General features: G+C 32.5%; 2 protein-coding genes and 1 long non-coding RNA gene across 11 annotated transcripts; 1 reads left to right on the forward strand and 2 right to left on the reverse strand.

Moving 5' to 3' along the window:
• The first annotated feature begins 9,312 nt into the window (after positions 1-9,312).
• Positions 9,313-17,224, forward strand: LOC117903965 (pyruvate dehydrogenase E1 component subunit beta-1, mitochondrial-like). Of its 7 annotated transcripts, none has more exons than XM_034816489.1 (15): positions 9,313-9,400; positions 9,736-9,807; positions 9,974-10,036; positions 11,528-11,608; positions 11,729-11,755; positions 11,862-11,924; positions 12,129-12,215; positions 12,509-12,634; positions 14,182-14,315; positions 14,398-14,470; positions 14,557-14,622; positions 15,713-15,751; positions 15,877-16,001; positions 16,149-16,263; positions 16,932-17,224. In XM_034816489.1, exons 2-15 carry the CDS (start codon positions 9,772-9,774, stop codon positions 16,998-17,000), a joined length of 1,104 nt encoding a protein of 367 aa, XP_034672380.1. In that variant the 5' UTR covers positions 9,313-9,400; positions 9,736-9,771; the 3' UTR covers positions 17,001-17,224. The 7 variants fall into 7 exon arrangements, with proteins under 7 accessions (XP_034672380.1, XP_034672386.1, XP_034672384.1 ...); XM_034816495.1 differs by lacking the exon at positions 9,313-9,400 and adding an exon at positions 9,440-9,459 and having other exon boundaries at positions 9,745-9,807; XM_034816493.1 differs by lacking the exon at positions 9,313-9,400 and adding an exon at positions 9,445-9,459.
• Positions 17,225-17,275: 51 nt separating this feature from the next.
• Positions 17,276-17,857, reverse strand: LOC117903969. Its single transcript, XR_004649553.1, has 2 exons — positions 17,674-17,857; positions 17,276-17,534 (listed from the first exon to the last, which is right to left on the reverse strand). It is a non-coding gene; the product is annotated as an uncharacterized LOC117903969 (long non-coding RNA).
• Positions 17,858-20,265: 2,408 nt separating this feature from the next.
• Positions 20,266-27,284, reverse strand: LOC117903963 (probable 2,3-bisphosphoglycerate-independent phosphoglycerate mutase). Of its 3 annotated transcripts, XM_034816486.1 has the most exons (7): positions 27,197-27,275; positions 27,089-27,130; positions 25,856-26,268; positions 23,851-23,996; positions 23,175-23,451; positions 21,516-21,788; positions 20,266-21,001 (listed from the first exon to the last, which is right to left on the reverse strand). In XM_034816486.1, the coding sequence occupies exons 3-7, from the start codon at positions 26,162-26,164 to the stop codon at positions 20,528-20,530; spliced, it is 1,479 nt and encodes a 492-aa protein (XP_034672377.1). In that variant the 5' UTR covers positions 26,165-26,268; positions 27,089-27,130; positions 27,197-27,275; the 3' UTR covers positions 20,266-20,527. The 3 variants fall into 3 exon arrangements, with proteins under 3 accessions (XP_034672377.1, XP_034672376.1, XP_034672378.1); XM_034816485.1 differs by having other exon boundaries at positions 27,089-27,284; XM_034816487.1 differs by lacking the exon at positions 27,089-27,130 and having other exon boundaries at positions 27,197-27,276.
• Positions 27,285-27,661: the final 377 nt, after the last annotated feature.

Here is a 27,661-nt window from a genome sequence, read left to right on the forward strand (position 1 = left end):
GGAATCAATAAAGAGACACGTGGCAATCTACCTTACCACATGCTTTAAACTTGAGAGTCACCAATCAATATGTCACATTATTTTTCCTTTTTATTTTTCTTCATTTCACCTTTTAACTTTTTTATAATATGATAGTTACACATTCTCATAAAAATATTTTAAATTTCATTTTTTTCACTCTTTCTTCTTTTGATTTTAATTATTTTTAAGGACTTTAAATATAAAATAATAATAATAACATATAATAAATAATTAATATAAAAATAAATACATAATAAACAAATTTAACCTTTTACTTATGGGTATGTAACTTTGCCCGGTTTTAACTTCTTTTTTTTTTTTTGTTAAAATGTTTAATATTTTTAATTAAAGAAGATAAAAACTTGGTTGTGGCTTTAATATTTTGATTTGTTAATATTTTTAATTGTTTATTATATAAAATAAAAAATAAAATATATTTTTCATAAAAAATAAAAATAAAAATTGTTTTTAATCATTTATATTAATTTTCTCTTAATTTTATTAAAAATTAAAATTTTTGCATACTTTACCATAAAATAAAAGAAAAATGGTATTCCCTTCCCACTACACTGGTACTTTTAATACATTTCAGTGTTAGGTTTTTCATAAAAGAGTGATACCATTTTTTTTTCTAAAATACCAAAGAAGATTGGTATATGAATATCATTCTCATCACACTGGCATTATTAATATACAATGGTACTCTTTTTTTTTGTCAAAAAAGTGTAATCTTTTCAAAGGGTTATGTCGATGGATGCACAATTTCAATGTGCAAAAATTTTAATTTTTAACAAAATTAAGAGAAAATAATATAAATGATTAAATACATTTTTTCATGAAAAATATATTTTATTTTTATTTTATATAAATAAAAAAATTTAAATTTTAACAAAGAAAAATGTTAAAAGTTAAAACCATAATCAAGTTTTATCTTTTTTATTTTTTATTTTTTTGTTAAAAAGCTTCGTATTACCTTTTAAAAAAATCCAAGATCCAATAAAATTGTTTCACTATTCAAATCTTCAGCCCAAGTCTTGAATGGAATCACACTCAACTTGGGAACCACTTAGTTTCACACATGGATGAAAATATCGTCATATATCGCCTATCGGAGCCTATGGAAACGAAATATGGTGGAGAAATATCGACCAGGAGATATATCGAGAAAAATCGCCAATGGTGATATATTGACGATATTTTGCCTTGGTCAAAGCACGGCTTAGGCAGTCAACATAAGCATTGGGTGTGGTCAACGTGCGGGCACTTCAATCAAAGCTCAAAAATAAGCTTTTGTTTTGCAATTAAGGGGATTCAAACCTCCAACAAAACATTCATTTTGCCATTAGAGTTGGTTTGCCCTTTGTTAAATATTATGCACCTAACATATATATATATATAGTAAAAGTGAGTATATAAACAAAATTTTTAAAAAATATTTGAAAGAACAAATTAATTATAATTATCTTATAACTAAATGAAAAAAATCTCATTTAAATGATTGCCAAAAATATAAAAATTATTATGATAATTTTTTGCATAGTGTTTTTAATATCATTAATAGATTAATTAAATATTTAAAAATTGTGCATATATCATCATTTATTTTATATAATTTAATACAATTAAATTAAATGAATCATAATTTTAATATTAAATATATTTTAAAATTAGACATATTATAATCAAATATCATTATATTATTATGAAATAATATTTGATGTAATTTAATAATAAATGTACACTTATAAAATTCATATTTTTTTTTATTAACGTATAGGATATTATTATCAAATATGATAAATTATATCATATATATATATATATATATATATATATATATATATATATATATCAAATTATTCAACAAAACAATTTTAAAATATCTATTATACTTCTAATTACATTTCTATGAAGTTTTTTTTTGTTATTATTTCTATGGATTTTGATCAATTTTAGGTCTACAGATATTTTTTTCCAAAATATCCGTCAATATATTCATAAAATCGAAGTATCGATATATCCGTGATTACTGATATTTTCATAATTGGTTTTACAATACAAAAACTTTTCACCTATTTTTAGAGAACTTTTCTTTTGAAGTTCTCTCTGTCTTTTTGTTTTAGAGAAAAAACAAAGGATGTGGGAATTGGAGAGCCAGAAAGACAGAGTCAGAGAGAGATTATATATATATATATATATATATATATATATATATATATATATATATATATATATATATATATATATATATATATCTCTTTAGTGGGAAGGTTTTTAGGTAGTTTTTGGTAGTTTCAACTACCAAAAACTACTTCCCCAGATCTCTGACATATTGGATTAGGTTGGGTCAGCCCAACTTGGGCACCCACCCAATTCCAACATCTCCCGCTTGCATAAGATAGGTTGATACAACTGATAAATAATCATCCAAGTCCATTCTCTCAGTTTTTTGAAAGTGATTTATACAGGCAAATGAGTTGTAAGACCATGCGAGCACATTTACAATTTGGGAGCTTATAAAGTTATGTACCTATTAGGGATACATAATAGCTTAACCCCAAAATTATGAGTGAACATTTATAATCATGTTTAGTTGTACCCCAGATTATTTAGTCATATTTTAATGTATACACCTAATCCCTCAAAGTTGTATACTACACAACAATATAAATGTATTCACAATTATATTAGCTACAAAAGCAATATAACTAGTCGACCATGAACACATCTTTATCAATGTAACTAAAAAAGAAAATCTTTCTTTTAGGCTCATATATTTTATATTCAAATTAATTGTTTGCCAAATATGTCCCATAAGGATAAATTATTTTATTCACGTCGGAAATATACCAAAATAGCAACATTAATTTGTCACCTCAAAACATAACAAAAAATACAAAGAGTACAATAATGAGTTATTACAAATGTAATAAGCCCTAAGGATCTTACACAGTGAGGATGTAAGGATTAATCACTCACTTTCCTTATTAGTCACTTTCATAACACATGTAGTATGAAATACATGCTATGGTGATTTCTCTTCAATTAGAGAGTGTATGTCAAACTACCACCATACGGACCTCAACTAAGAGCTTCATAACAACAGCTTGTTTGAGTTTCACATCTATAGTTCTCCTCAAACTTTTTATGATACAACTCAAGTCCGATTCAAATAGGCAAATGTAATTGTGGGTGATTACATTCGATCAAGATGTCATTTATTATAGACCTCATCTTGATACTTAACCAAGGTGACACTCATTATCTTTGTATATTTTTTACTTATTTATCATCATCAATATACCATGTTTCATCCCAACTCATAAACACATTGATTGGGACGGTTGCTTATGTGAGAGAGCCAACATCTGCCTATTGACATACATTTAAGAGCTTATATGTATAAGTACTATTTACATATTCAATGATATGAATAACGAATATTCATCTCATTTGATCATTTACAGAGTATCTTATATCCAATCAATAATGATCCATGTAATATAATCAACATAAATTATAACCTACGCAATCCTAATGACTTTACATGTACAGAAAACATGTCTCTCAATATGACCTAATTTTCCATATTTATGAGAAGGATTGTGAATATAAACCGCTGACCCTCATGGTCGCAAATTGCTAAGATCAAGCTTTCGATTATTCCATCACTCATATGGAGTAGATGCAATAGTCTTTGAGGGCACTCGATTAAGTACATAAGTAGTAGTCAACAATGCATCTCCCCAATATGAAATGGGAAGATTTGCTTGAGCCATCATTGACCTAAACATGTCTAACAACGTTCTATTTTTCCTCTCAGCAACACCGTTTTGTTGTGAAATCCCTGGAATAGTCAATTGTCTACTAATACCATTTTCATCACATAAATCTTTAAATTGTTCTGATAGATATTCCCTACCTTGGTCTGTTCTTAATGTTTTAATCTTTTTATCCAACTGATTCTCAACTAAATTAATGTAGCATCTGAAGTAATCTAATATTTCTAACTTATGAGAAATCAAATAAACATGACCGTAACGAGTAAAGTCATCTATAAATGTGATGAAATACAAGGTGTCATGCCTTACTCTAACACTCATAGGACCACAAATGTCAGTATGGATCAATTGCAATGGTATTTCAGTTCTAGTTCATTTTCCAAATGGTTTTCTCGTTGTCTTACCAACTAGGCAATATCCACAAGTTGGCATATCAAATTTAGTGAATTGACCTAGTAGATTTTCTCTAGCTAGTCTATTCATCCTTTCTTGTCCAATATGCCCAAGTCTAGTATGTCATATGATCACATAATCTGTCACGCCCCAAAACCCACTCCAAGGGCATGACGGTCATTTCACACCTCAAGCCCAAAGGCTCAAAGTGAAAATGACACAAACATTCGTATTGTAACTGGAAAAAAATTTACCAATTACCAAATTCCTATTCAGAGTAGTAGGAAAAAATTCTAAAGTCTTCGAGCATCAATTTTTTAAAAAAAAAAAAACTAACACATCAACTAGAGTATTATTGTTCAAATAACTCCAAATTCAAATAATTTAAACGAAAAATAAATTTTAACATCTAAAAAATGTCCAAAAATAAAGTTTGAACCAAAATCCTAACAAAGAAAAATTTCCCCAGCCTAGCCATCAGTTCTTGCCCGAACTGAGAGTGCCTGAAAAATTATCAACGAAGGGGCATGAGCTTAAAGCTCAATAAAGAACATCAATGCAGTTTCATGGATCAAATATTTTCAACCATGTTTGCAAATAGGAGATATAACATACACTTATTTTTATAAAAAACTTTTGAGTTCAAAATACTAATATATTCAAACTTTTCAACAAACTTTCTCATATCCATTTCAAAACAATTTCTCATCAAAACCAAATTAAATGCATTCAAAATATCTTACTCTGGTTATCAAATAACAAATGGTGCCCAATTAGGTGGGACTTCACAAATGAGTGACTATTTTCAAATTTGTTCCATTTAAGGTGAACAAAACCAAAAGTCAACAATTATAACCCGTTGACTAGGGGCCATAAGGTCAACTATTATAACCCGTTGATTAGGGTCATATAATATCAACTATTATAACCCGTTGATTAGGGTCATAGAAATGTCAACAATTATAACCCGTTGACTAGGGCCATAGGAACCAGAATCAAACACTTTATTTCATTAATTCAAACTTGCAAAACAAAATATCATATCTCAAAAAAATTTCACTTTTCATAAATAAACAAAGAAGATTCTCAAATATACTTTCCATACAAAACACATATTTGATCCATGCAAAAAGATAAAAATAATATTTTTTACACTTGTGTAAAAACGAGATATTTTACCAAAACAGATCCGAAAATGTACTTGTAGTGCCAACAAAAATTGAAAGTGGGTCATTTGGATGTGAATGGTCAACAAAATCATCGATCAGATCCAAATCCATATGTAGAATGACAACCATTTGCCCAAAAATACAATGTTTTGCGTCTTCAAACATCAAACCAAATTCAGGATCATGGCTGTACTAAACACATACTGTATCTACCATCTACCACACCTATAATCAATCAAACACCTAAGGTAAAACCCACTAAACAGAGAACCACATATCTCATGCCTTGTTTCCTCTGATCGGGTTCTTTTCAATTCAAATTTGAGTGTTTATTACATGGGCAATTTTGGAGACCCGTGGCTGCTTACATGGAGACTATGGTGGCTGCTGACAAGGAAAACAAAAGGGCAATTTTGGAATAACTTATCCAAACAGTATTTAGTGCACAAAAAAAATAATATTCTGATCATTAATGGACAAAGCCCATATTCCAGTTTCTATGGGCTTCATTCCCATATAACCTTCAAATGGGCCTCCTAAAACACAACTTCCCTTTGTCTTTTTCTCTCATTTTCCAAAGAGAGATGGATAAAAAAGCATATAAGTCACTGTACAAGTAGAACGGGAGTTTCCAAGATGATAATAAATTAGGAGAAAGGAAGATCCCAAGGGCTTTTCCAGGAAACCTGCCACCAATAATACACATTATTTGTTATTTTCTTTATAATGGAATAGATGATAACCACCATCTACATTCCATGAAACTGTAAACTACAAATAATAATGAGACCGACAATCTTGTAAAAATACTAAAAATAGAGGGTGTCAATCTTATAAAAACACTAGGGATAGCAACTCAATGGATGAGGATGGGTAGGTACCTAGATTATTTAAAATTACTCATATTTCCATTCTAAAAAAGGTTTTAACTAGAAAAGAGTATATTGAGATAAGTATGGAATTTCTAGGGTTGCAACTTGGAATGTTAATAGTTAACCTGAGCCTAATTCAAATTAAAAAATAAGTAACTCAAGTTCAATCCAACCCGACTTCTAACTTGAAGTACTCAACTTAAGTTTAACTCAATATCATTTTTCTAAACTTTGGTTAAATTTGGGTTGATGGAGTTAAACTCGAATTGATTGGATAGGAGTCGAGTTGGTTGGGTTAATTGAGTTGCATTATTTAAAATTCATTCATAATGGTTTTTTTTTTAAAAAAGAATTTATATATATTTATACCAAAATTTAAATAATAAACAAGACAAAATTTCAAGATAATAATGAAAAAGTAAAAATAAACTTATATATATGTTCCTGACCCAATTTAACCTATCCAAGTTGTACCCCTAGGAATTTCCCATGCTTACCTCTCACATCTTGTTTAATTTTTAAATTATTTTTAAAATTTTTTAATTTTAATTATCTTAAGAGAAAATGAAATGAAATGAAATTATTTTTATTTAATTTTATATACCATTAGGGTGGGTAAGAAAACCTTCTTTGAATATGACTCTGATTAAAAAAAAAAACAGCAACAACAATAAAACTCATTCCACATACATTTATTTCAAATTCGTCCTATTAAGGGCATAGAGGGTACAAAAAAAATTTATCCATTGTCATCCCTACAAAAATATCATGACTAATCACATTAATTCTTCAATGTGCTCATTGGGTCAACCACTGATATGCTTATTGGGTCAACTACCCTAGATGTGGATCATTTAAGACACATTAATATAATGTACTCCTCTTGTTTAAAGTAGAGTGTAAGACCAAATTTTTACTCAAAAGAACTAACGAGGCAATTTAATGTACATCAGTGAGACAATTTGATGTAGATCCAATTTTTTATTCACTTTTAGGATTCAAGTTCAACTAGTTCATAAGGATCACCATGACTCTATATGTATTGCATGGAAATTGAAGAAAAAGGAAATACAATTTTATGGTTTCTCAACAACAAAGACATTAAAAGTAGTGGTCAATATATATATATATATTCAACTTAATATTTTAATATTTTTATAAAAATAAATATGAAAGTTATGATATAACCTTATTTGTAATTTTATATTTCTAGAAAAAGCAAAAAATTAAAAGCAAAATACTTTAAAAGTTATTTCATTTCATTTATTTTCTATTTTTTCTTTCAAACTTTATTGTGAGGCATTAATACGTGCAAAATAATTCAAAGCTCATTACAATTTTAATAAAAAATTTACTAATCTTGTCAGAGACTAAAGATTGTTTAGTGGAGTGTTTAGTGCTAAAATATTTTAATTTTTTTGGTGTGCAAATTACATTTGATGATGCTTGGGAAGTGTGATTAAAAATCTTTTCGTAATTTCAAATATGCTTATCATTTTTATAATACTTTTCAATGATTTTTTATATTTGTATAATTCTTTTTTAAAATAGTTTTTAAAAAATAAACAAAAACAACTAAAAAATATTCTTTATAAACATTATGTTTTTTATTCTTAAAAAAAAAAACCCGTTTTATGTTTTTTTATTGTCAAATATGTTTTCTTATTTTTTTTACTCTAGAAAAGGGAAAATCATTTTCGAGAACAATTATCAAATAAACCCTAGCCTTAAATTTACATCCCCAAGCTTCCATAGCAAATGCATGAAACGTTAAAATTCTTGAGTTGGCTCAGCTAAGATTCATCCTTGGGCATGAACCAGGCTTCAGACCTACAAGCCAAATTTGCATTCCTACCCTTTCATAACAGATGCAAAAGAGATTGGGAAACTTGTGTTTTGATGGGGCCATTTGGGAAATATATGGTTTTCGGAACCCAACTTTATGAAATATGAGAATCGGATTTTAATATGAAAAGTAATATTGTTTTCATTCACTCTGAGCCGACTCTATTTTTTGTGCCAAGATTTCCCTTTCAGGTTTCCATTACCGATCTAAAAAAATAGGTAGAAGTGCGCTGTAAGAAGTTGGGTTTAGCTATAGTGGTGGCGGTGACAATGAATTGATGTGGAGCTGTGGCAACAATGACATTGGCACCTCTAGATTTTTCTTTTCCTTTAGCTGCTACGACTATTGTTAAAATGGAGGTGGATCAGTGGCGAATAAGTGTTGAAGGATTGGAATTTGGTGTGGTGAAGATGGAGGTGGTTTTAGAGTTGGAAGTTGTCGGAACTGGAGATGTGAAGAAGCTGCAACGGTGATGGTGGGTTTTGGTCGTGATTGAGGGGAAGCTGGTGGTGATAAATGGCGACAGTGGCTAGTGCTCACCCCGTGCAGCGATCGCATGATGGTTCTACTTCAGCTCTCTCTTTTTGAGTGGTAAAACCCAGAAAATGAAGAAAATGACGAAGGAAGAGGAGAAATCGAAAAGATGAGCTAGGAAACTTGTTCAAATTTTGATCGGTGCTGACGTGAAGGCTTAAATGCTGTTGTGGAAGAAAAATTCGGAGATGCCAAAGTTGTCGTAGCTCTACATCAGTCCATCACCACCGCCGCCATCACTGTAGCTAAACCCAACTTCTTACAATGCACTTCTACCTTTTTTTTTTATCGGTAATGGAGACTTGGAAGGACAATCTTGGCACAAAAAATGGAGTCGAACTCAGAGTGCATGTAAGCAATATTACTTTCCATATTAAAATTTGGTTCTCATATTTCATGAAGTTGGGTTATGAAAACCATATATTTTCCAAATAACCCCATCAAAACACAAGTTTCCCAAAGAGATTTGAATTAGTAATGTAACCGAGAGTTATAATAGGCTAACAGCCCTCAAAGCGCAACAAACCGTTAAGTATTTCAATTTTAAGATTATCTTACCAATGATGAAACAACACGTGGCTGTTGGATTTTGTACGAGGAAAATTAAGAATTTATTATCCAAATCCCATATTTATTTATTTTTCTTTATTAATCATGTTTAAGAGCATATTAATTGATGGCAACGGTACGACATCGTTTCATGCTGGCCACCTTTCGCGTTGTCTTAGCTTTCGAATCATTTTTCGCGATCCCAACGACGACACTAACTACCAACCAGACCAGGTGGATGGAAAATCTTTTATTTATTTATTATTGTTTTTAATCATTTGAGATCTGAAAAGGTACCGAGAAAAAGATGTAATTTTAGGTTTGTTTTGTTTGGTTGGAGGGAAAGTGAAAAAGAAAATATCCTTTGTTTTGTTTTGTTTTGTTTTATTCGTTCTCGTACATTCCCCCACGCTTTCTTGGGATCCAAACGTGCGCCTCTTCTTCTTTTTTTTTTTTTTTTGCTCTGGAAAATGTGCTTTCCGAACGCTTAGATTATGTTCGGCGTTGAAATATATTTTGTTTCTTGTTAATCCATCATCTATGTGTTTTTTCTAATTTATTTCTTGTAGTGTGATCAGGGATAATAATCAGTGAAAAAGGAGAAAATGTGGGGGACTATGAGGCAACGAGTCAGCTACTTGGTGAATTCTGATGCTCCCGTTATTATTTTGTGATCTTGTTTTGGTTTATGAGTTATGGTTTCTATTCATTTCATTTGGATTTGTTGTCAATTTATTGAATGTGATGCCTCTGTTCATAGTTTCTGAAGCACATTTTATGTTTGTGAAAATGTGATGTTGGGAGCAGGCCTTGAGCAGGACTCGACCTGTAGTATACGCATCCAGAAGTTATGCATCTGGACCAAAGCAGGTAATATTCACTTATTCCAGTTTACTGTGTTTTTCGGGTATTGACTCCATTTGTGGGTTACTTTGGCTCTTATCGAAACTGTTCTTAAGAAGAGTTTTCTAACTTAAAAACATGTTTGACATGAAAATAATTTTTTAAGAATTTGTTATGAAAATAGGTTATGTTTAAGAATAAATTTTAGGCGTTTTCAGTTGTTTTTGCAGAATGTTTTAAGCAACAACCGAAGATATGAAACTTTTGCATTGTACTTTTATAGAGAATAAGTTGAGAAAATTGTTTTCACATTTTAGCCCCTTGACGGAATTTTGTTCGTAAAAACAATTGAAAACTTTAGGGTCTATTTAGTAATGTTTTCAAAAACAATTCTCTGAAAATATTTTTCAAAAATAGTTTTATGATGTTTCTATAACAAAAGTTCGTTTGAAAAATTGAAATGTTTTCAACTTATTTTTTATGTTTCCAAATTTTTTTGTAAAAAATAATTTATATATGGTGCTTTATTTTCAATTATTCTTCATATTTCTCCCATAATTTTTTTTTAAAACAACCTTAAGAAAACAAGTAAAGAAGTTAAAAACAACTAAAACAATTTTTTGATGTTTTGTAAAACAAAAGTTTGTTTGGAACTTGAAATATTGTAACCTATTTTCTATTAATAACTTTTACCTGTGTTTTATTTTTAATCATTCTCCATGTTTGTATAATTATTTTTTAAAAAACCCCTGAGAAAATAACTAAAAACATTTAAAAACAACGAAAAGATGTTCTTGGAAACTATTTTATATTTTTTTAAGAACTAAAAATTGTTTTCTATTTCTGATTGTCAAACATGTTCTCCTTTTTTTTTATTATTATTCTTAAAAACAGTAACAAACAAATCATTAATAAGAACTGTTTTCTGAAAATTGTTTTAAAAATGTTCCCAAACAAGTCTTCCGTGTCTTCCAGTTGTTTAATATTTTTGCATGAAATTGCTTTGTTGCATCTTGTTATAATGCACTGAGGAAAATGTTGTTGAAAAAAATGCTGAAGAGCATAAGGTGGCATCAAGTTAAAGTTGCTTTCATGGGAATGTATTCAAGTGGTTGCTTTGTATCTACACATGGAAGTGTTCTGGTGAAACATTGCTCCTTTTCATTCTATATGGTTTCTTTTACAAGTATTATCTTGTTGAATAAGTGGGTTGCTTTCTCTTAATTTTAGCTTGGGATATACAAGAGTTTGATTGGATATAGAAAATTGTTTATTTGATTCCATCACTCATGTTATTGTAAATAGTTGGTTTTTTTTTGTATATTATTTTTGGGTCTGCTTGGATCTTCATTGTTGCTCTTATTTCTTTTACAAGCCATAGAAACAAACACCTCCTTGTCTTTCTTCCTATAGATTGAACATAACTCTTGTATTTATGTAGTGTCAGTGGAAGTTTTATATGCACCGTTTCTCACGTTATTGTGGTCTAATTTTTTTTGCAATGCTGACATCTTGCAGATGACAGTACGGGAAGCTTTGAATACTGCAATTGATGAAGAGATGTCTGCAGATCCTAAAGTTTTTTTGATGGGTGAAGAGGTGTTGTAGAAACACAAATAGAAACAATTTTCTTCCCTTGTATGCTCATTTTCCTGTGGTTTTTTTTTTTTTTCTCTTTTTGTTAATTATAAATTATTTTTTAAAAATTTTGTACCACAGGTTGGTGAATATCAAGGTGCCTACAAGGTCAGACATGCATAGCCAGATAATCCTACTATCTTGTTCTGTCTTCAAATGCTTGTCCATCTGTTCTTTTCACTGAAGTTAGTTTTTCAACTTGCATTCTGGATAGATTTCCAAAGGGCTTTTGGACAAGTATGGTCCTGGGAGGGTTATTGATACTCCAATCACAGAGGTTACTCCTTACACTCGAAAAGACCTTAAGCTTTATTGTTCTTCATGTGCTTAGATATTTTTTATGTTCTGCCATTTCTCTCTGTTTCTTTTTCTTCTTTTCTTTTTTACTTTGGCTTAGCAAGTATATGCAGCAAGGTGTTTTTCTTAACTTGTCATTGCTGGAATATTCTCATCATCTGATTTTTGGGGATATGTATTGTAGGCGGGCTTTGCCGGAATTGGAGTTGGTGCTGCTTACCATGGTCTTAAGCCTATCATAGAATTTATGACATTTAATTTCTCCTTGCAGGTCAGAGTTACTTTCTTAAAAATTGGTCTTTGAATTGAGTCTTAATCATGTCTTGGGTCTCTCTTGTGGTATTACCACCTCTATTCCTGTATCACTTCATAAGTCCCAAACTTGAGAGCATTTCAACCAATTTAATTAAATCACATTCATGTAGCCTTTTTCTTACACCACCCTAGGTAAGTGATCTAGTTTGGACTTCTTGTAGATTCTGTTAGTGAACATTTGGTTTTTTTTCCTTAACTTTTTACTTTTTTTTTTTTTCCTTTTTTAATCTCACTTTTTAATTGTTCCAGGCAATTGACCATATAATTAATTCAGCTGCAAAGTCAAACTATATGTCTGCTGGTCAGATATCTGTGCCTATTGTTTTCAGAGGGCCAAATGGGGCTGCTGCAGGAGTTGGTGCCCAGCATTCTCAGGTGTAGTCCAAATTCTGTCTGATACTTATTGTTTATGCGATTTTGCCATCACATATGGAGTCGCCTTCTAACCTTCTACATGCTGCTTATTTTCCCTTCTCTTCCCTTAATCCTACAAGACAAAACATCTAAGCTGCAGATTAATTTCTGGGTCAGCAGTACTTGGTTCAGTTAATGAACAGAGATGCTAAGAAATGAAAGAGAGAACAAGGGAAAATAGAGCACAAATAAAGGCTGGCCTTTCCGTGTCTGTGGAATGGAGGTTGTCCTCGTCAAAAAGAATTTGATAGCAGTTATAAGTAATTATAGACACTATTGATCACTTATACTTTGCTAACAATGAAACCTGGCCATTAAAGAATTCTAATCTCTACAATATAATATAATTTCAAACAATTTACTCTTAAAAGCATAAGAAATGATAGAATGGCTAGAAAACCATACTTGACCTTTCTTAAATTCCTCAACTATGTAATGCTTTCTTCAAAATCTTCAATTTTGATTTTTCACAAATCATTTGCTGTACTTCTACTTATTAGAGATCACCGGAAAATCATATACTATGCCCTTTTTGGGCCTGTCATGTGGTTTTTTCTCAGAAGGATAGAGTTAGAATTGCTTATTTGTCACATGGACAGGCCTTTTAGTTTTGGCTGGGCAACAGTGAACAAGACAATCATCAAGTTTGGGTTTTACTTTATCCCCAAGTTGGTCAACTGCCCTACTTCAAGACTGCTTCATAATAATTTACCAAAGAATCATTGTTATTAGTTTAGAATTCATTATGAACTAAAAGGATACCACCCACTTGAGCATTCTGTGTCTAGTATCAAACTTAAAATATAGCTTAAGCAGAAAAAGTTCTCAAATGGACATTGACCTTACTTGAATAAACTAAGAAAAAGTATAGACAATAGTAGAAAAAAGGGTCAAGGTTCGTTGAAGATGATCAAATGAGAATCTGCTGGTAATGGGGTTTGGCTTATTTATATTGTTTTTCTGGAATGTGATAAACCAGTGTGGAACCAGTGAGGACTTTCTTTTATATAATATATATATTCTTTATGCTGTTTTATTGTGTATTTTCAAGTCAGTGGAAATTGGAAAAAGGTCTAGGAAGAGAATATTGAATGTCCTTATGGTTAATTTTTTACTCATTAAAAGGAGAAAGAACTAATGATTAATAGGTCTGATGTAGATACACGTGTTAGGAGCATGATTTTCCTGCTTGCAGTGTATAGGAATTGAAACAATGTCAGCATACCACCATGTCTTTCCGGTTGTAGCAAGTATTTTTCAGAGATCTTTTCTTCTGAGAAATATTTTTGGGCACTTCAGGAAACTAAATAGGTAATCCCTAAGGTGAAAAACACTTTGGAGAGACCTATTCGGTGTCGGTGTTCTTTAAAATTTTTAATCAATAAATGATTACGAACTTGAGTTCTTTTATTATAAGTTATCAGCACTTCTATGAAATTTCTGATTAATTTATTAATAATATCAAAAGTCCACACTAGGTTGAAAGCTCATTTTGGAATTTTGTGCAGTGCTTTGCGGCATGGTATGGTGCATGCCCTGGTTTGAAGGTGCTGGTTCCATATTCATCAGAGGACGCTCGGGGCCTGTTAAAAGCTGCTATAAGGGACCCTGACCCTGTTGTTTTCCTTGAAAACGAATTGCTGTTAGTGTTTTGATGCTTGAGATTTCTCTGTAATTGGATCATTGTATACTTACTCACCCTTGAGTTGAATTTCATGCTGCAGATATGGTCAGTCTTTCCCTGTTTCAGAGGAAGCTCTTGATTCCAGTTTCTCCCTTCCAATAGGGAAAGCAAAGGTGCTTTTTCTTAACATTCTTGTTGCTGCTGATAATGATTTTTATCTTTAGATGTAATTATTCTTCCCTCTTCTTGGCTATTGAAGATAGAGCGAGAAGGAAAGGATGTAACTATTGTCACTTACGCAAGGATGGTTGATTATTCTCTCCAGGTTTGAGAATCTTTCTTGAAGCACTATTGCATATAATTGTGAATAACTTGGGTATACTGTTTGATTCAGTTGAAAATATAGTTTTATAATCCTGCACATATTTGGCCTGCACTAAAATGGAATTTAGTTGGATAAGGATATGCTTATTTCTATTGAGTTTGTATTAAGGATGAAAAAGGCAATGGATTTTATCCATAAAAAAAATGTTTCTTGAGTTGTTAGTTGATAAATTGATTTTGGGGTGCTTTTTCTAAATATTACTTCAATAGGATGTTTTTCTTGCAGCCAGAACAAATCACTGGTTATGCACTGGTAACTCCATATTGGATCATACAATCTTACTGTGATTGAGTTATAGCATGAGAGCTAATTTGTGTTTCAGCAGTAAGTTGACTGATTATGTAAAGTGAAAATGGAAATTCCACTGATTACTGTAAGTTATGGAACACTCTAACATGGAAAATTTCAGTATTAGGCATCGAATTTTGATATCAAACAACCACTGTGTAGGAAAGGACGCAAAACTTTATGTTAGATTTAGACTATAACACCAGAATGTAGGTAAAGACTTGTATTCTCAGCATAGATATAGTTCATATGCGTAAAGAGGGTAATCAAAATTACTAAATAGGTGGTTCATATGGCATATAACCAAGGAAGATACAAAAGGTTCATGGGAACAGACATTTGCTTCAATTTTTTAGAATCAAACTTTTGCTAACAGTAAAACCAGAATTACTATGTTCTGTTTTCCACCCACAAGAATTTATTCTCTTACTTGCATTAGGATGTTTTAGCTGTCAAAGTAAATGCAATATCCATCACAGATGCGTGGAAGGCTATATAGGCCATTACATTGCCTTTATTCTGCTGGATTCATTAGTTAAAGGAGCTATGGCATTATAGCGTAGTGTTATCTTCTCCTCGAAGACTGCCACAAGGTGATGGCTACATGTGTACCATTAGATCTTTCACTGTCTCATTTTAGCAACCAACTTTTCTTATTAGTGTTTCTTTTATTGTTATCTTAAATGTCGAGCAAGATATCTTTCCATTTTAATCCACAAGTAACTCAGTTTTTTGGATTCAGGCAGCTGAAATACTCGCAAAAGAAGGAATTAGTGCTGAGGTAACTCAAAAGAAGTTTGAAATTATTTTCTTTGTATTGGATTCAGACAACTAGTAGTTTTGGAAGTTCAGAAAGGTATTCCATTCAGTTTTTAAGGAAAGCAATTGTTGTTCTGTTTGATACAGGTTATAAATCTTCGCTCAATCCGTCCCCTTGACAGATCGGCAATCAATGCCTCAGTCAGGAAAACTAGCAGACTGGTGACTGTTGAAGAGGGGTTCCCTCAACATGGTGTTGGCGCTGAGATCTGGTTACCTTCTTTTTCACCAAAACATATGTGCCCTGTTCTCTCTTCTCCCTTTTTCACCAAATCTATGGCATGGGCGAGGGTGTGATAGTGGTGGTTTAGAATCCTCCTTTTATGTATTTTTCTTATGACGTGTCTGAATTCCTGCAGTATGTCTGTTATTGAGGAGAGCTTTGATTTTCTTGATGCACCTGTTGAAAGGATTGCAGGGGCAGATATTCCCATGCCTTATGCAGCAAATCTTGAGAGGATGGCTCTTCCACAGGTATGCATCCTGAGATTCTCCTTTGTTTTTCTTGTAATTACATTCTACATTGTTTCAGATTTGCTGGTGATCTGGAAATTTATGGCCAGTCCTTTGAATTACATACAACGTCTTATATATTTCTCGGTTGCAAGCATGATGCTTGTGTCACAGGACTCCCAGGAGGTCTCCAAAAAGATATATCTTGATCATATGATTGTATATTCTACCAAACTAGCTAACAAAAAAGTGTGGTAGGCTCCATTCACCAATGGAAGTGAGTAGAGGAAGAATTAAAAGAGAGAAAGGTCTTGCTTATTATAGTTTCTCATTCATAAATTCACTCCACCACTTGGTAATGGTGGATCGAATATGAGATTCAGTTCAAACAGGAAGTTTATTTTCAATATAATTGTCCAAATCCACTAGAAAGATGTCTTGTGATGTATTTCAAATTTTTCTTCCAGCCAAAAACTTGTTTCACATTCTAAAATAGCCCTTCAGATGTGGGGCACCCTTTTGTTTTGCAAAGAAGCAACTGCCTCAACTTGGAAGCCAATTAAAGGCTGACACTGAATTTCGCTAGAAATTGTATTATGGAAGTTCAATCCTACCTAATTCTTGATTGAAGTTTTGAGATAATACTCTTGACTTGGTCATTTAAATCGTAGTTCTGATCTACTATGCAGATTGATGATATCATTCGTGCGGCAAAGAGGACTTGCTACAGATCAGCTCCTAAGGCTGCAGCCGCTTAGCATGATCAAGATTGCTTAAGCATTTCATCTCCCATTTCCATTTTCAGAAAAGGTATCTTTTTTATCCACCTATGTCTATGCACACACAAATGTTGTGCATTCCCTCAAAATTCGGCCAACGCTAGTGACAGCTGCTGGTTCAGCACATTCCTGTCACCGAGAAACATTAAAATAAACATTCTATTTTTTTTTATTTATTATTATTATTAAGAAATAAGGATTTGTAACAATTTTTTCCCTTGTGGAAGATCATGATTTTGTAAACTGACAAAGAGTGATCATGAAACTAAGGCGTAAATTATCAATACTTTTGTTCTTTATTTTGTCGGTCTTATTTCATTCTTTTCTTAGAGATACATCATAGAAAGTTTGGGATTCAAGAAAAAGGTCAAGTGAGCATCCCTGGTCCTGGTGGCGCCATTGGATGAGGTGGTGGTGGGCTCGGTGGCTTGGGGTCGCGTCCCACCCGAGTGACCAATCTAGGTGCATATCCCCCTTCCCTGCTTTGTGCATTAACTGATTCCATCTTCTCACCTGATGCAAAAACATACCAGTAAGTATTCACAATAGGAGATGAGAACAAAACTTTGGACTGGCAGATGTCTGTGGACTCTGTGTGGTGGTTTTCTCTTTCTCTAGGTAGAATAAAAACTGAAAACAAGCCTGTTACAACCAAGAAATAGGATGGTGATTGTGAGAAAACAAAGAATAAGGCTTCTCTTCACTTCAAGCTTCATTTCTCCTTAGAAAGAAAGAGAAATGTAGGTGTTGATTTTCATGCAACGATTCCAAACGAAAAGAAAAGCTCATAGATTTAATGTGGTTAGGAAGATTGTCTATATCCACGGAACAGGGAAGAAAACTTTCTGTATCTCCAATTACCCTTATAGATATTTATACTAACTCTCAGGTAATGAAATTCCAAAAATACCTTTGAACATACCTTGGGGATAAAAGTGTTATCCCCCACCCTTCAATCTATCGTTCGCCCTCAATAATAAAAATATAAACTTAAATGGCAAATGTCATCGCTCCATTTCAATATTTGTCCATTTTTCTCCGTATATCTTTCATTCAATATGAGCCACATATTCCAAGAGTAGGTATGATTTTCCCTTTTATACATACTTACCCATGTTTATTTGCAATTTTTAATTCTGTTCTTTTACTAGGTCAAGCTGGATAGATACCAACTAAATGGTTAGGTATTGACATTTGGGCTACTGCATCTCTCCCATTTGTGTTTGACCCACAGACTCAGTAGGTTGAAATATTGTGGTCTTTGAATGGGAAAATGTCCATGCGCTCTTTTGTCTTTTTTTCCTTTTTTCTCTGTATTCATCTTTTTCAATAATCTTCACATCCTTTTCGGCGTGAATATGGTCCATATTGGCTGCAGGATGTGCTCATATACATTCTTATGTATTATCTAATAGTTGAATTATTATAGCTTTTACATGGCATTGGAGCCTTGAGACACAAACTAACATCCCCTAAATTAACATAATAAGAAATAGTGTATGAAGAAATTAATTATAATAATACTAAGATTATGTTTGGTTTTTGAAAAATACTAAGGTAAGAAAAAAATGATGTCTTATTGTTTGGTTGTACTATGATAAATATTAATATATATAATTAAAATTAGTTATAAACTTATACACTTTTAAATTATTTAATTTTTATATTAAGAAATTAAGATAAGTTAAATAAATTTAAAATAATATATAAAAATAATTTATGAATTTTAAAAATTTTTTTTTCTTCTTCAACTTTTCCTCTCCATTCTCTTTCTTTTGTATCATCTTTTTAATTTTTTGAAAACCAAACATAGTTTAAGAAAATTTGCTATATTGTATTTATAAACTCCTTGAGATGGTTGCAATAAGTCATAGATGCCTAGATATGGTTTCCTTGGATATATTTCCAATTTGGGGTTCGAATAAGCTCATCAAACTACATTCAAGAATATCTTAATACCGCAAAGTTGCTCCAAGCTCTTTCAAGTATTTCAAAAGTTCCGCCGAACATCTTCAAGTACTTTTAAGGTGCTAAAACATTTTGGAGTTGCTAATATAGAAATTAGAGTCATCTGATTTAAATAAGATGTTATATAAAAATTATCAAGTCATGAGATATAATCAAGACATTATATTGATATAACTTAGAATAAAATTACATTCAACATCATCTAGAAAAGAATTTGAAGTGATTACATGTAAGTTTAAAAACTAAGAGGTAACTATTTTAACAAATACTTATTTTCCAAGTAGAAAGAGATTTCTTGAAGGCAAAAGCCTTCAATATAACTGCCATCCCTTCCTTTTCCAAAATTGTTTATGAATCCTTTTTTTTTTTTTTTTTTTTGACATAAAAGTACTTATTTTTGGAAGGGCAATTCAAAAACTAAGAGGCTATTCATTGTTATAGTTGAAGTCAAGGATATATATTACTGCTCAAAATAAATCGTTATTATTTATGTATCAATATATTTATTCTCTAGATAATATCTCTTCATAAAAACAAAACATAGATATAAAAAATTAAAAATCCCATAAAATCTTACTAAAAACAAAAGAAAAATAATATGTGATTTTGTGAAAAAGAAAAAATTGTATATTTATATTTCATACAACTTGTTTATGAAAATGATAAAATTTATTTATTATTTTCAGAAAAAATATTTTATTTTAAAATCCAATTCTAATAAGATGAACAAGAAAAAAGAAGATGGTGATGAAGAGACGTTTAGGATTAGGTTTAAAGTTACATAAAAATAATTTCATGTTCCTTCCATATTCAGAACAGCTTACATAAAAATAAGAGAAAATATCTTAAATTTATTTTCAAAAATCATTTTGTTTCCAAAACAAATTTGCTAGTTATTTCTTAATTTTAAAAATTATTTTTGTTCTAACGAGTAGAAAAGTATTTTTTTTCCCTATCTTCCTTTCCAGATTAAGTTGGAAATTCATGATATAATAACATTCAAATTGTTTTACTCTTCTCAGCATTTACAACCCCCCCACCTCAATGAAAAACTTTCTAATAGAGCTTTGTACTACAAATGACAGTGTTATTGCCTAACAATATTCAAAAAGTGCAAGCAAGATGTCTTTAAAATTTACATTACTCCACATATGCCCACCAAGATCTTCATATTTTTTTCTTAATTTTTATTTTCAAACCAAGGGTATAGGATATGGGTCCTTTCTTTTATCTCTTCAGAGGAAATTATTTAATAGTCGCCCACTGTTTTACATTATGAACTTGAAACAAGTTACGTTTATTCAAGATATGAATTAAAACTAATTATAAATACAAGGCTGAGTATTCTCAAGTGTCAACAGTCTCATGCTTTAAGTACATGACCCGAAGAAGCAAAGGCCAAGAGTCTCTCACCTTAGGATGATGGGAAAATTTTGGAGAAGCTAAATTTATTCTGTTAGTTTAGAATTTAGGACATTACTTTATTGGGAACCATCTGGTGAAGCTCAAAACCTTAACCAATGCCTCTACTCAGAAGCTCATGCTTTTAGCTTAAGATATGTCTTAATAATTCCCATCATCTCGCTCCCTGAGAATCGCCCAAGACATCCCCTTGCAGCTGCTATTTCAGTAAATTCTGAAACCGAATCACCATTGAAAGCTTGTTTACTTCTCTCTTCCATCTTTTCCAAACCTTCTGTTAGATCTTCATCCCCCTTGATGGTTGGAAGAGGGAATGGTTCAAGTGAAGTTTTCATGATGACGGCTTCTCCACCCATTGCATCAACAAAGTCTTTCAACTGACAAATTGCAAATGGAACAGGTTCAAAACTGTGATCTCCATATTCAACTGGAGTAGAATGGTCTCCAGTAACACAAAGATAGTATTCAAATTTCCCAGTTGATTCTGCCTGCCAGAGGAGCCTGGCCAGCTGTCCTATAGCTCTGTCTACAGCTTCCATTGCTTTGACTTTGAAAATGCTCGCCTTGTCATGGCCTGCATCATCAATAGCCTGCAACAAACATAATCAAGAAGAAAATCATATTTACATCAAAGGAAAAACTTGAATCTGTTATCTTACAGATATAGAAGATCCTGAATTTGACAGTCAGGCCTGCATAGATAACTTATCTGTCGAGGAACACATCAAAGGCTGGAAACCCAAGTAAAATATTTTGGCAACCAATAATTGTAGGCCCTCGATTTTACCATCTTATCTTTAGATTGTGAAAATTTTCCTAAATAGATGTGGCAGAAAGTTTCAATTCAGTTGGTTCAGGATTCTTGATCTTAATTGTGAATCTTGTAAATAGGTTTTTCAGTTTATTCATTCATCTACAAAAATATTCCAGCAGTTCTGTTTCAGTGCTTCAGTGTGCACAAGTCTGAGCTGAGCCTCATACCCAAGGTTGATCACTTCCTAGGCTTGAGAATGTTGACGGGAAGAAATTTTATTAAACAAAAATCAAGACAGGCAAGAGATAAAAATTAAAAAGCATGGAGATCTGAAACTCAAGAGCTCACACCTTAATGTGAAGAAACCCAAAATCATAGCCATCCGATCGGCCAGGTTTGTGCTCATCCTCCCCTGGTACAAAAACACTAGGGCAAGACTGCAAAGGAGCTGATAGTGCTTTAGCTATGGCAGTTGCTTTGGAAGTTAGAAGTGTTCGATAGTCTCCAGTTGCTCCAGGAGCTTCTAGGATATCAATACCAAGTGATAAGCCCAGGCCAGCTATAATTTTAGTGGGAGCTACCATGCATGGCCATAGCCCATGTTTCTTTTCAAACGGAGGAACCTGAAAAAAAATATTTCAAAAGAATAAAGAAACCAAAAATGCACTGCAAATTGATCCTCTTATCTCCAAACAGTTCTGAGAGTTCACCCTCCTTGTCCAATTTTAGAAATGTATACGTATACATCCAAAGTTATACAGAATGTTACCAGATGCACTTTTAGCTTCAAATGTTTTTGTGAGAAATTTTTTATTCTTTCTTCGAAATTTAAAAGCATATATTTGTACATCTAAAGATACAAAGCCACACTATCATAGCCCAACAGTAGACACATCAGTATTGTTGCTACCTAATAGTATGGAGAAGTGCATGCCAATTTGTCAAAATGCTTATAGTTGGATTTATGTAAGCTCATTCTTTATTTACAGAAACTAACCAGAGGGGTGTAAATAGGGTTGTCCAATTTATATGGTCCAAATCCAGTTTCTTGATTTCTTAATTTTTCAATTTATCAATTCAATTTCTGTGAAATCTAGAAATATGAAATTTTGATTAATTCCAAATCTAACTTTATGAATTATTATTATGGAACACTTTATTCATATCAGGAATATAGAGGAACCAATCATAATAATACACGGAAACATCCTACAGAAATTTCTACAGGTGTAAAATCACGGGTCTCAGCAAATTGCAAAACAAATCCACTAAATATGAAAAGCAAGTACACAGATTTACTTGACTTAGAAGCAACCGACTTCCAAGTGAACTTTAGCCAGTACCTACACTTTACTTTCATGTCCATATAGTATACCTCATGCTCCTTAGTGAATACCTCAACTCCAACTCCTTTAAGTGACGAGGTCAACCTACCAATGCTTTTCACCAAAAGTACTTTCAAGTTTCGAACTAGAAAGATTTTTGAGAATTTAGGGACAATGGTGAAGTAATGGCAAAATAATAATTTTTTTTAATGTGTGTCCTTCCTTCTAAAGGGTTTTGAAAAATAATTTTCTTTTTATAAGCACAAAACCCCAATTAGAATACAATAGGAAGTATAATAAAGTCAGGAAGTGAGAACCAATAAGAATAGGAGATTTTTAAACTTCTTTTTACATCAAATTCAATTATTAATTTTTCCATTATTTAACCAAATCCAAAACTGCATACTTTCCTTAATTTGCTTTACTTCCTTGAATCTTCAATCTTTCTTTTGAAGTTAATTAGTTCCTTAGAAGTGGTGTATTGGATCAAATGCTTTTGGAATGAAATTATCAACTTAATCTAGCCATGCTAGTTCATTAACAAGAAGTAGTGCATTGGATCAAGTGCTTGTGGAACAAATTTACCAACTTAATTTAGCCTATGCTAGTACACTAACAACTTACTTAAGTGATACAACATTTGGAAAAAGAATGAGACATCATTTAAGGGCTGAGACAACAAACCTCAATGCGAATACCGCAACCTCGTAAAAGGACAACATTAGCAATGTTCTTTCCTTCTGCTGCCCGCTTTGCATTCAAAGGGTGAGAAACAAGAATTCCTGATATCTCCTTGGACAATTCATTAACAACTGCAGCTGTGTGCTTTGCTTCATCAGTATCATCTAGAGCTGTAGCTTGCAAAAGCAAACGGTTATCCTTTAATGGGTCTGTTCCTGATATATTTCCACTCAAATTCGGTCCTTTCACAACCACTCCGCATCTATGCTCTGTTGCATACCTGTGTAGAAAATGATGTTGTTTTAAGTTTCTACTATACTGTCTCCAAATCAAAGGGCTTTAACCTCAACCCAAAAACTCAAGTGTCTGATTTTACTTGATATAAGAGACTCTACACAAACTTGGAGATGGGAAGCACTCTTAAAAGCATATAATGTAGAGATAGTTAGACCAACCAAACTTAATCCTTTTCTTGATAGACTTCCTAATTCATAGGGACTTGTTCAAAAAAATGAATGGAATTCTAAGTTCTTAAGAATAATTGATAGTGACTTGTTCCAAAAAATGAATGGAGATTTAAGTTCTTAAGAACCTTTTATTTAACACAGTTCTCATAAAAATTTTCCAGTTCCAAGGATGAAGTCAAGCAATAGAAATGTAAGTTACTGCACATCTGCACCTGACTCTGACTTCATACTGAGGAAAAGATGGCAGCTTCATTCCATCCAGTGCAGCACAGAGGATGGGGCCTTCTTCTTCGAAGTGCCTGTCAGCCCTTCTACTGGTGACTATTCCAGTCTTCTCATCTAAAGTTGCAAAGTTTGACTGTAGATAAAAGAATGCAGAGGGGTCACAGGATGGAACAAGCAAAAATGACAAAGAACTTTAGAACACAATCCCTTTTTACAAATGATAAAAGAAGGAAAAATTCACAATAATAGAAAAATAGCAAGAAATAGAAAGCTGCAATCTATTCAAGTGCGCACTTATGCACATGTACATGTTTGCTACTGTATGTCGGATATAAGTATGTTATATATGTGTTTAGGCATGTTGGTATGAATTTATTTACAAACTCATCACAAATGAACCATAACAGGAGGTAGAATCCTACAAGAGAAATGAAAATAAAAAATAGAAATTATCATTTCATGAAATCCTAATACTGCTCCGACATCATAAATAGGGATGTTATTTCCTAGTTCAACTGGAAGCCATCTTCTTCAGAATGCTCATTCTTCATGGAGGATTTGTACATTCAAATGCTAAGTCAAAGATTATGGAGCCATTCAATTTTCTTGGAACATCCCAACTGTACCTACCATACATCAATATGGTAGAATTGTGCAGGGGCTCAGAAGTCCAGCTAATCAGATAATGAAAAATCAATTAGTTATGAATTTCATACTTCATAGGCGAACATAATCTCATACATAATATTTAGCCTACTGATAGAAATATATTCAAGTTTAGTTCTTTTACTGCACCAGCTGAAAAGGAAGAGTTTCTAGCAACATGCAAAATGCAGGATCTGCCTTGTCAGCAACAAATATGCACAAATCTATATAAACCTTGGGTTGTTCTATAGAAACCAAAAAGAAGAAGAGTGAAAATAAATCATTTGGTGTGCCTTTCTAGTAAGGCAAAAGACATTATGAATAATTCAAAGCTTCAAGCTTGGCAAAGAGGTATAAACTCTTGAGCAGAGTATGCTCTCTATTGAAGCAGCAGAAGATACTCGTTTTGAAAAGGTATCAACCTGCTTCAGATAAACCAGAGGAGAGCCAGTTAAAATCAGTTTTTTGTACTTCAATTCTCAAAGAACCTGAGAACTTGCCCTATTAAAATAAATAAATAATAAATACAAAAGGAAGAAGAAGAGTTCAGGAGCACCTTTAATGTGATTTTCTTGGTGGCACGTCTTCCTTAGAAAATTCTGAACACCTTCTAATGTGACTTTCTTGGTGGCATGCCTTGCTTAAGAAACTCACCTAACTTAGGGCTCCTAATATCTATTCCATTGAGAATTCATTATAAAGCCATTATCATTTCAACCACTGTGACTTTTCTTGATAGGAAAGCTAAATTTCAAAAGAATCTCAAACACATTTCAAAACTTTCTCCATGAACATAGATATGGATAGGGTAAGTCTTGATTCAGATTGGGTTTGTAAATGTTGGAGGCAATTGCAAATCTCCCAAGCTAATACTTGGTTTAATGCCTTCACTACACAAGGATTCTGGTATCTATTTCATTCATCTTGTGAACCATTAGTCATTCCACATCAGTGCTTGTTGATCCTTAAGGGTAAATTTTACTTTAGTAAACAAGAAGTTGAAGACTGTTTTTACAAACATTTATCAGGATTTTCCAGACTCAAATTATCATTAGCATTTATTTTTTATTGACTCAAGACTCGATATCACATTCATGTTGGTCCAAACTCTCTGTTTAATCAAAAGACCAGCTAGGATTTCCTGAATTCTATTTTCTATATAAAATAGGCATGAAATGATAGCAGTGGGATAGAAGGTCACAATACAAAAAATTCTTTACCATACACCATATTTCTGACACTTGGATGCCATATTCTACCTAATGCATACTTGGTTAAAAAGAAATGAAAGGCATTATAAATATGAACATGAAATGAGAGAAAAAAAAAACAAAAATAAATATCCACCTTGAATGCAATATCTCCAGGTAACATTGCTAATCCAGCACCCATGGACTCAAATGCACCTCGGCCTCGGTAATATATTCTTGGGTTATAACCCAATAAAGAAAGGTGTGCGGTGTCGCTTCCACAACCCAAGCCTACTTCAACAGGATCCATGAGACCATTAACTCCAGCAGATGCAATGGCATCTAAATTTGGTATTTTGGCTGCTTGCAGAGGAGTCTTGTATCCCAACCTTGGCAAAGAGACATCTCCTATGCCATCAATCAGCACAAATGCCACTCTTGTCTTAGGCTTGACTGCACTATCCATGATCCTATATGCTATATGTAGCTGTCCTAGCTCTTTTGAAATAAGAAAATAGCAGTGTTGAGAATGCACAATTACTCAACACCAGGCCATCCTACTCCAGCAATCTGAAAAAGAAGAAAGATGTTAACTTCACAATGACCGAATTCTCATGTACACTAAACTAACTAGACACTGGGAACACCACTAAACAAATTTGGGTCAGTTCATGTGGAAAATTCAGAGAAATGAAGGTTAAAATTGTCAAAATCTGTCCTGTTGATATTTTGATTGATTTAGCTAAAATTTTGGACAAAATGATTAGAAGTTTTGAATTTTTTTTTTTTTTTTTTTTTTGATTGGAAGAAGTTTTGAAATTTTCATACTGGTAAAAGTGAGACATGAATTAAGTTCTGATAGATTTCCATTTCGAGTCAAAAAAATTTCTATTTGTCAATTTGGGAATTGAAAGCCATTTTAGATACTTAAGAGTACATATCAGCAATATGAACTTACATCTGCCTCTAATAACAATCAAGTGAACAACCACCTCCCCTCCTTCCCAGATTAAAAAACATAGAATTTCATTTTATTTATTAAAACAAACACAAAGCACTAATTTCTTGATCTTCCTGACCAAAAGTATTTGAATTTGAAGATGGATTTTCATCCGTACAAGTAAAAAGATAAATCGAACAATCATACACAGGAAAATGATTGCCCTTGATAAAACACAAGCTTATTTTCTCGAGATTCGTCAAAATTTCTCAAATGGCTTTCTCCCACTATATAAGAAAACTTCCACATGAGATGCCATTAAATAATATATAATCAATTCAGACCCACTGGTGGCTATGTACAAAAATTGGGTTTAGGGTTTGCAGGCACTGAACCATGAAGTCGTAAAATTGGAAATGTAAGATGATTGATGATAATCATAAATCTTACCTGTAAGAAGCTTCAGCTGTGCTTTTTCCTGCTGTATTTAGACTGTGAAAAAGATTAGGAGGTAGGTTTTTTTAAGATTTATCTAGGGTTTAGGTTCAATTTCCTTACCGAAAGCAAGAAGATACTGACCACCATCTGGTTTTTCTTCTGCATTGCAACCATTGGGAAAAGCAAAAGTTGATGCCGATCCCCTCGGTGGGGAAGCAGGTTGCCCAAGGGCCAAAACCGGCCCGACCCAAATAACTTTATGAATTCCCTCAGTGGGGGAAGAAAGTTGTCCAAGGCCCAAAATCCGGCCCAACCCAAATACCTTTATGAATTCCCTCAATGGGGAAGAAAGTTCAAAGTTGTCCAGGGTCCAAAATCCGGGATTTGTGACAAATGTATGGCTATTGGGGAAAGTAATTTTTAAAATGCTGTAGATAGGAAAATAATTCCAATTCTACTTTTTAACACGTGGGATGAGAGTAGAAAAAAAATAGCATTTTATATTTGAAAAGAAATGGAAACCATTTCCTGTCCGTTTTCTTCTCCGCCTCAAAACTCATTTTGTCATCTGCTCGAAAACCTATT

The sequence above is a fragment of the Vitis riparia genome, chromosome 17 (genome assembly GCF_004353265.1).
Source record: "Vitis riparia cultivar Riparia Gloire de Montpellier isolate 1030 chromosome 17, EGFV_Vit.rip_1.0, whole genome shotgun sequence".
Classification (NCBI taxonomy): Eukaryota; Viridiplantae; Streptophyta; class Magnoliopsida; order Vitales; family Vitaceae; genus Vitis; species Vitis riparia.

Excerpts from the sequence above, each read along its gene's own strand:
- LOC117903965 (XM_034816489.1), top strand. The coding sequence starts at position 9,772 with ATGTGGGGGACTATGAGGCAACGAGTCAGCTACTTG. Across the intron at positions 9,808-9,973 it reads GGCAACGAGTCAGCTACTTG|GCCTTGAGCAGGACTCGACC; the intron begins GTGAATTCTGAT and ends TGTTGGGAGCAG. Across the intron at positions 12,635-14,181 it reads TTGGTGCCCAGCATTCTCAG|TGCTTTGCGGCATGGTATGG; the intron begins GTGTAGTCCAAA and ends AATTTTGTGCAG.
- LOC117903963 (XM_034816485.1), bottom strand. The coding sequence starts at position 26,164 with ATGGATAGTGCAGTCAAGCCTAAGACAAGAGTGGCATTTGTGCTGATT. Across the intron at positions 23,997-25,855 it reads CTGGAGATATTGCATTCAAG|TCAAACTTTGCAACTTTAGA; the intron begins GTGGATATTTAT and ends TTTTATCTACAG. Across the intron at positions 21,789-23,174 it reads GTTGCGGTATTCGCATTGAG|GTTCCTCCGTTTGAAAAGAA; the intron begins GTTTGTTGTCTC and ends ATTTTTTTTCAG.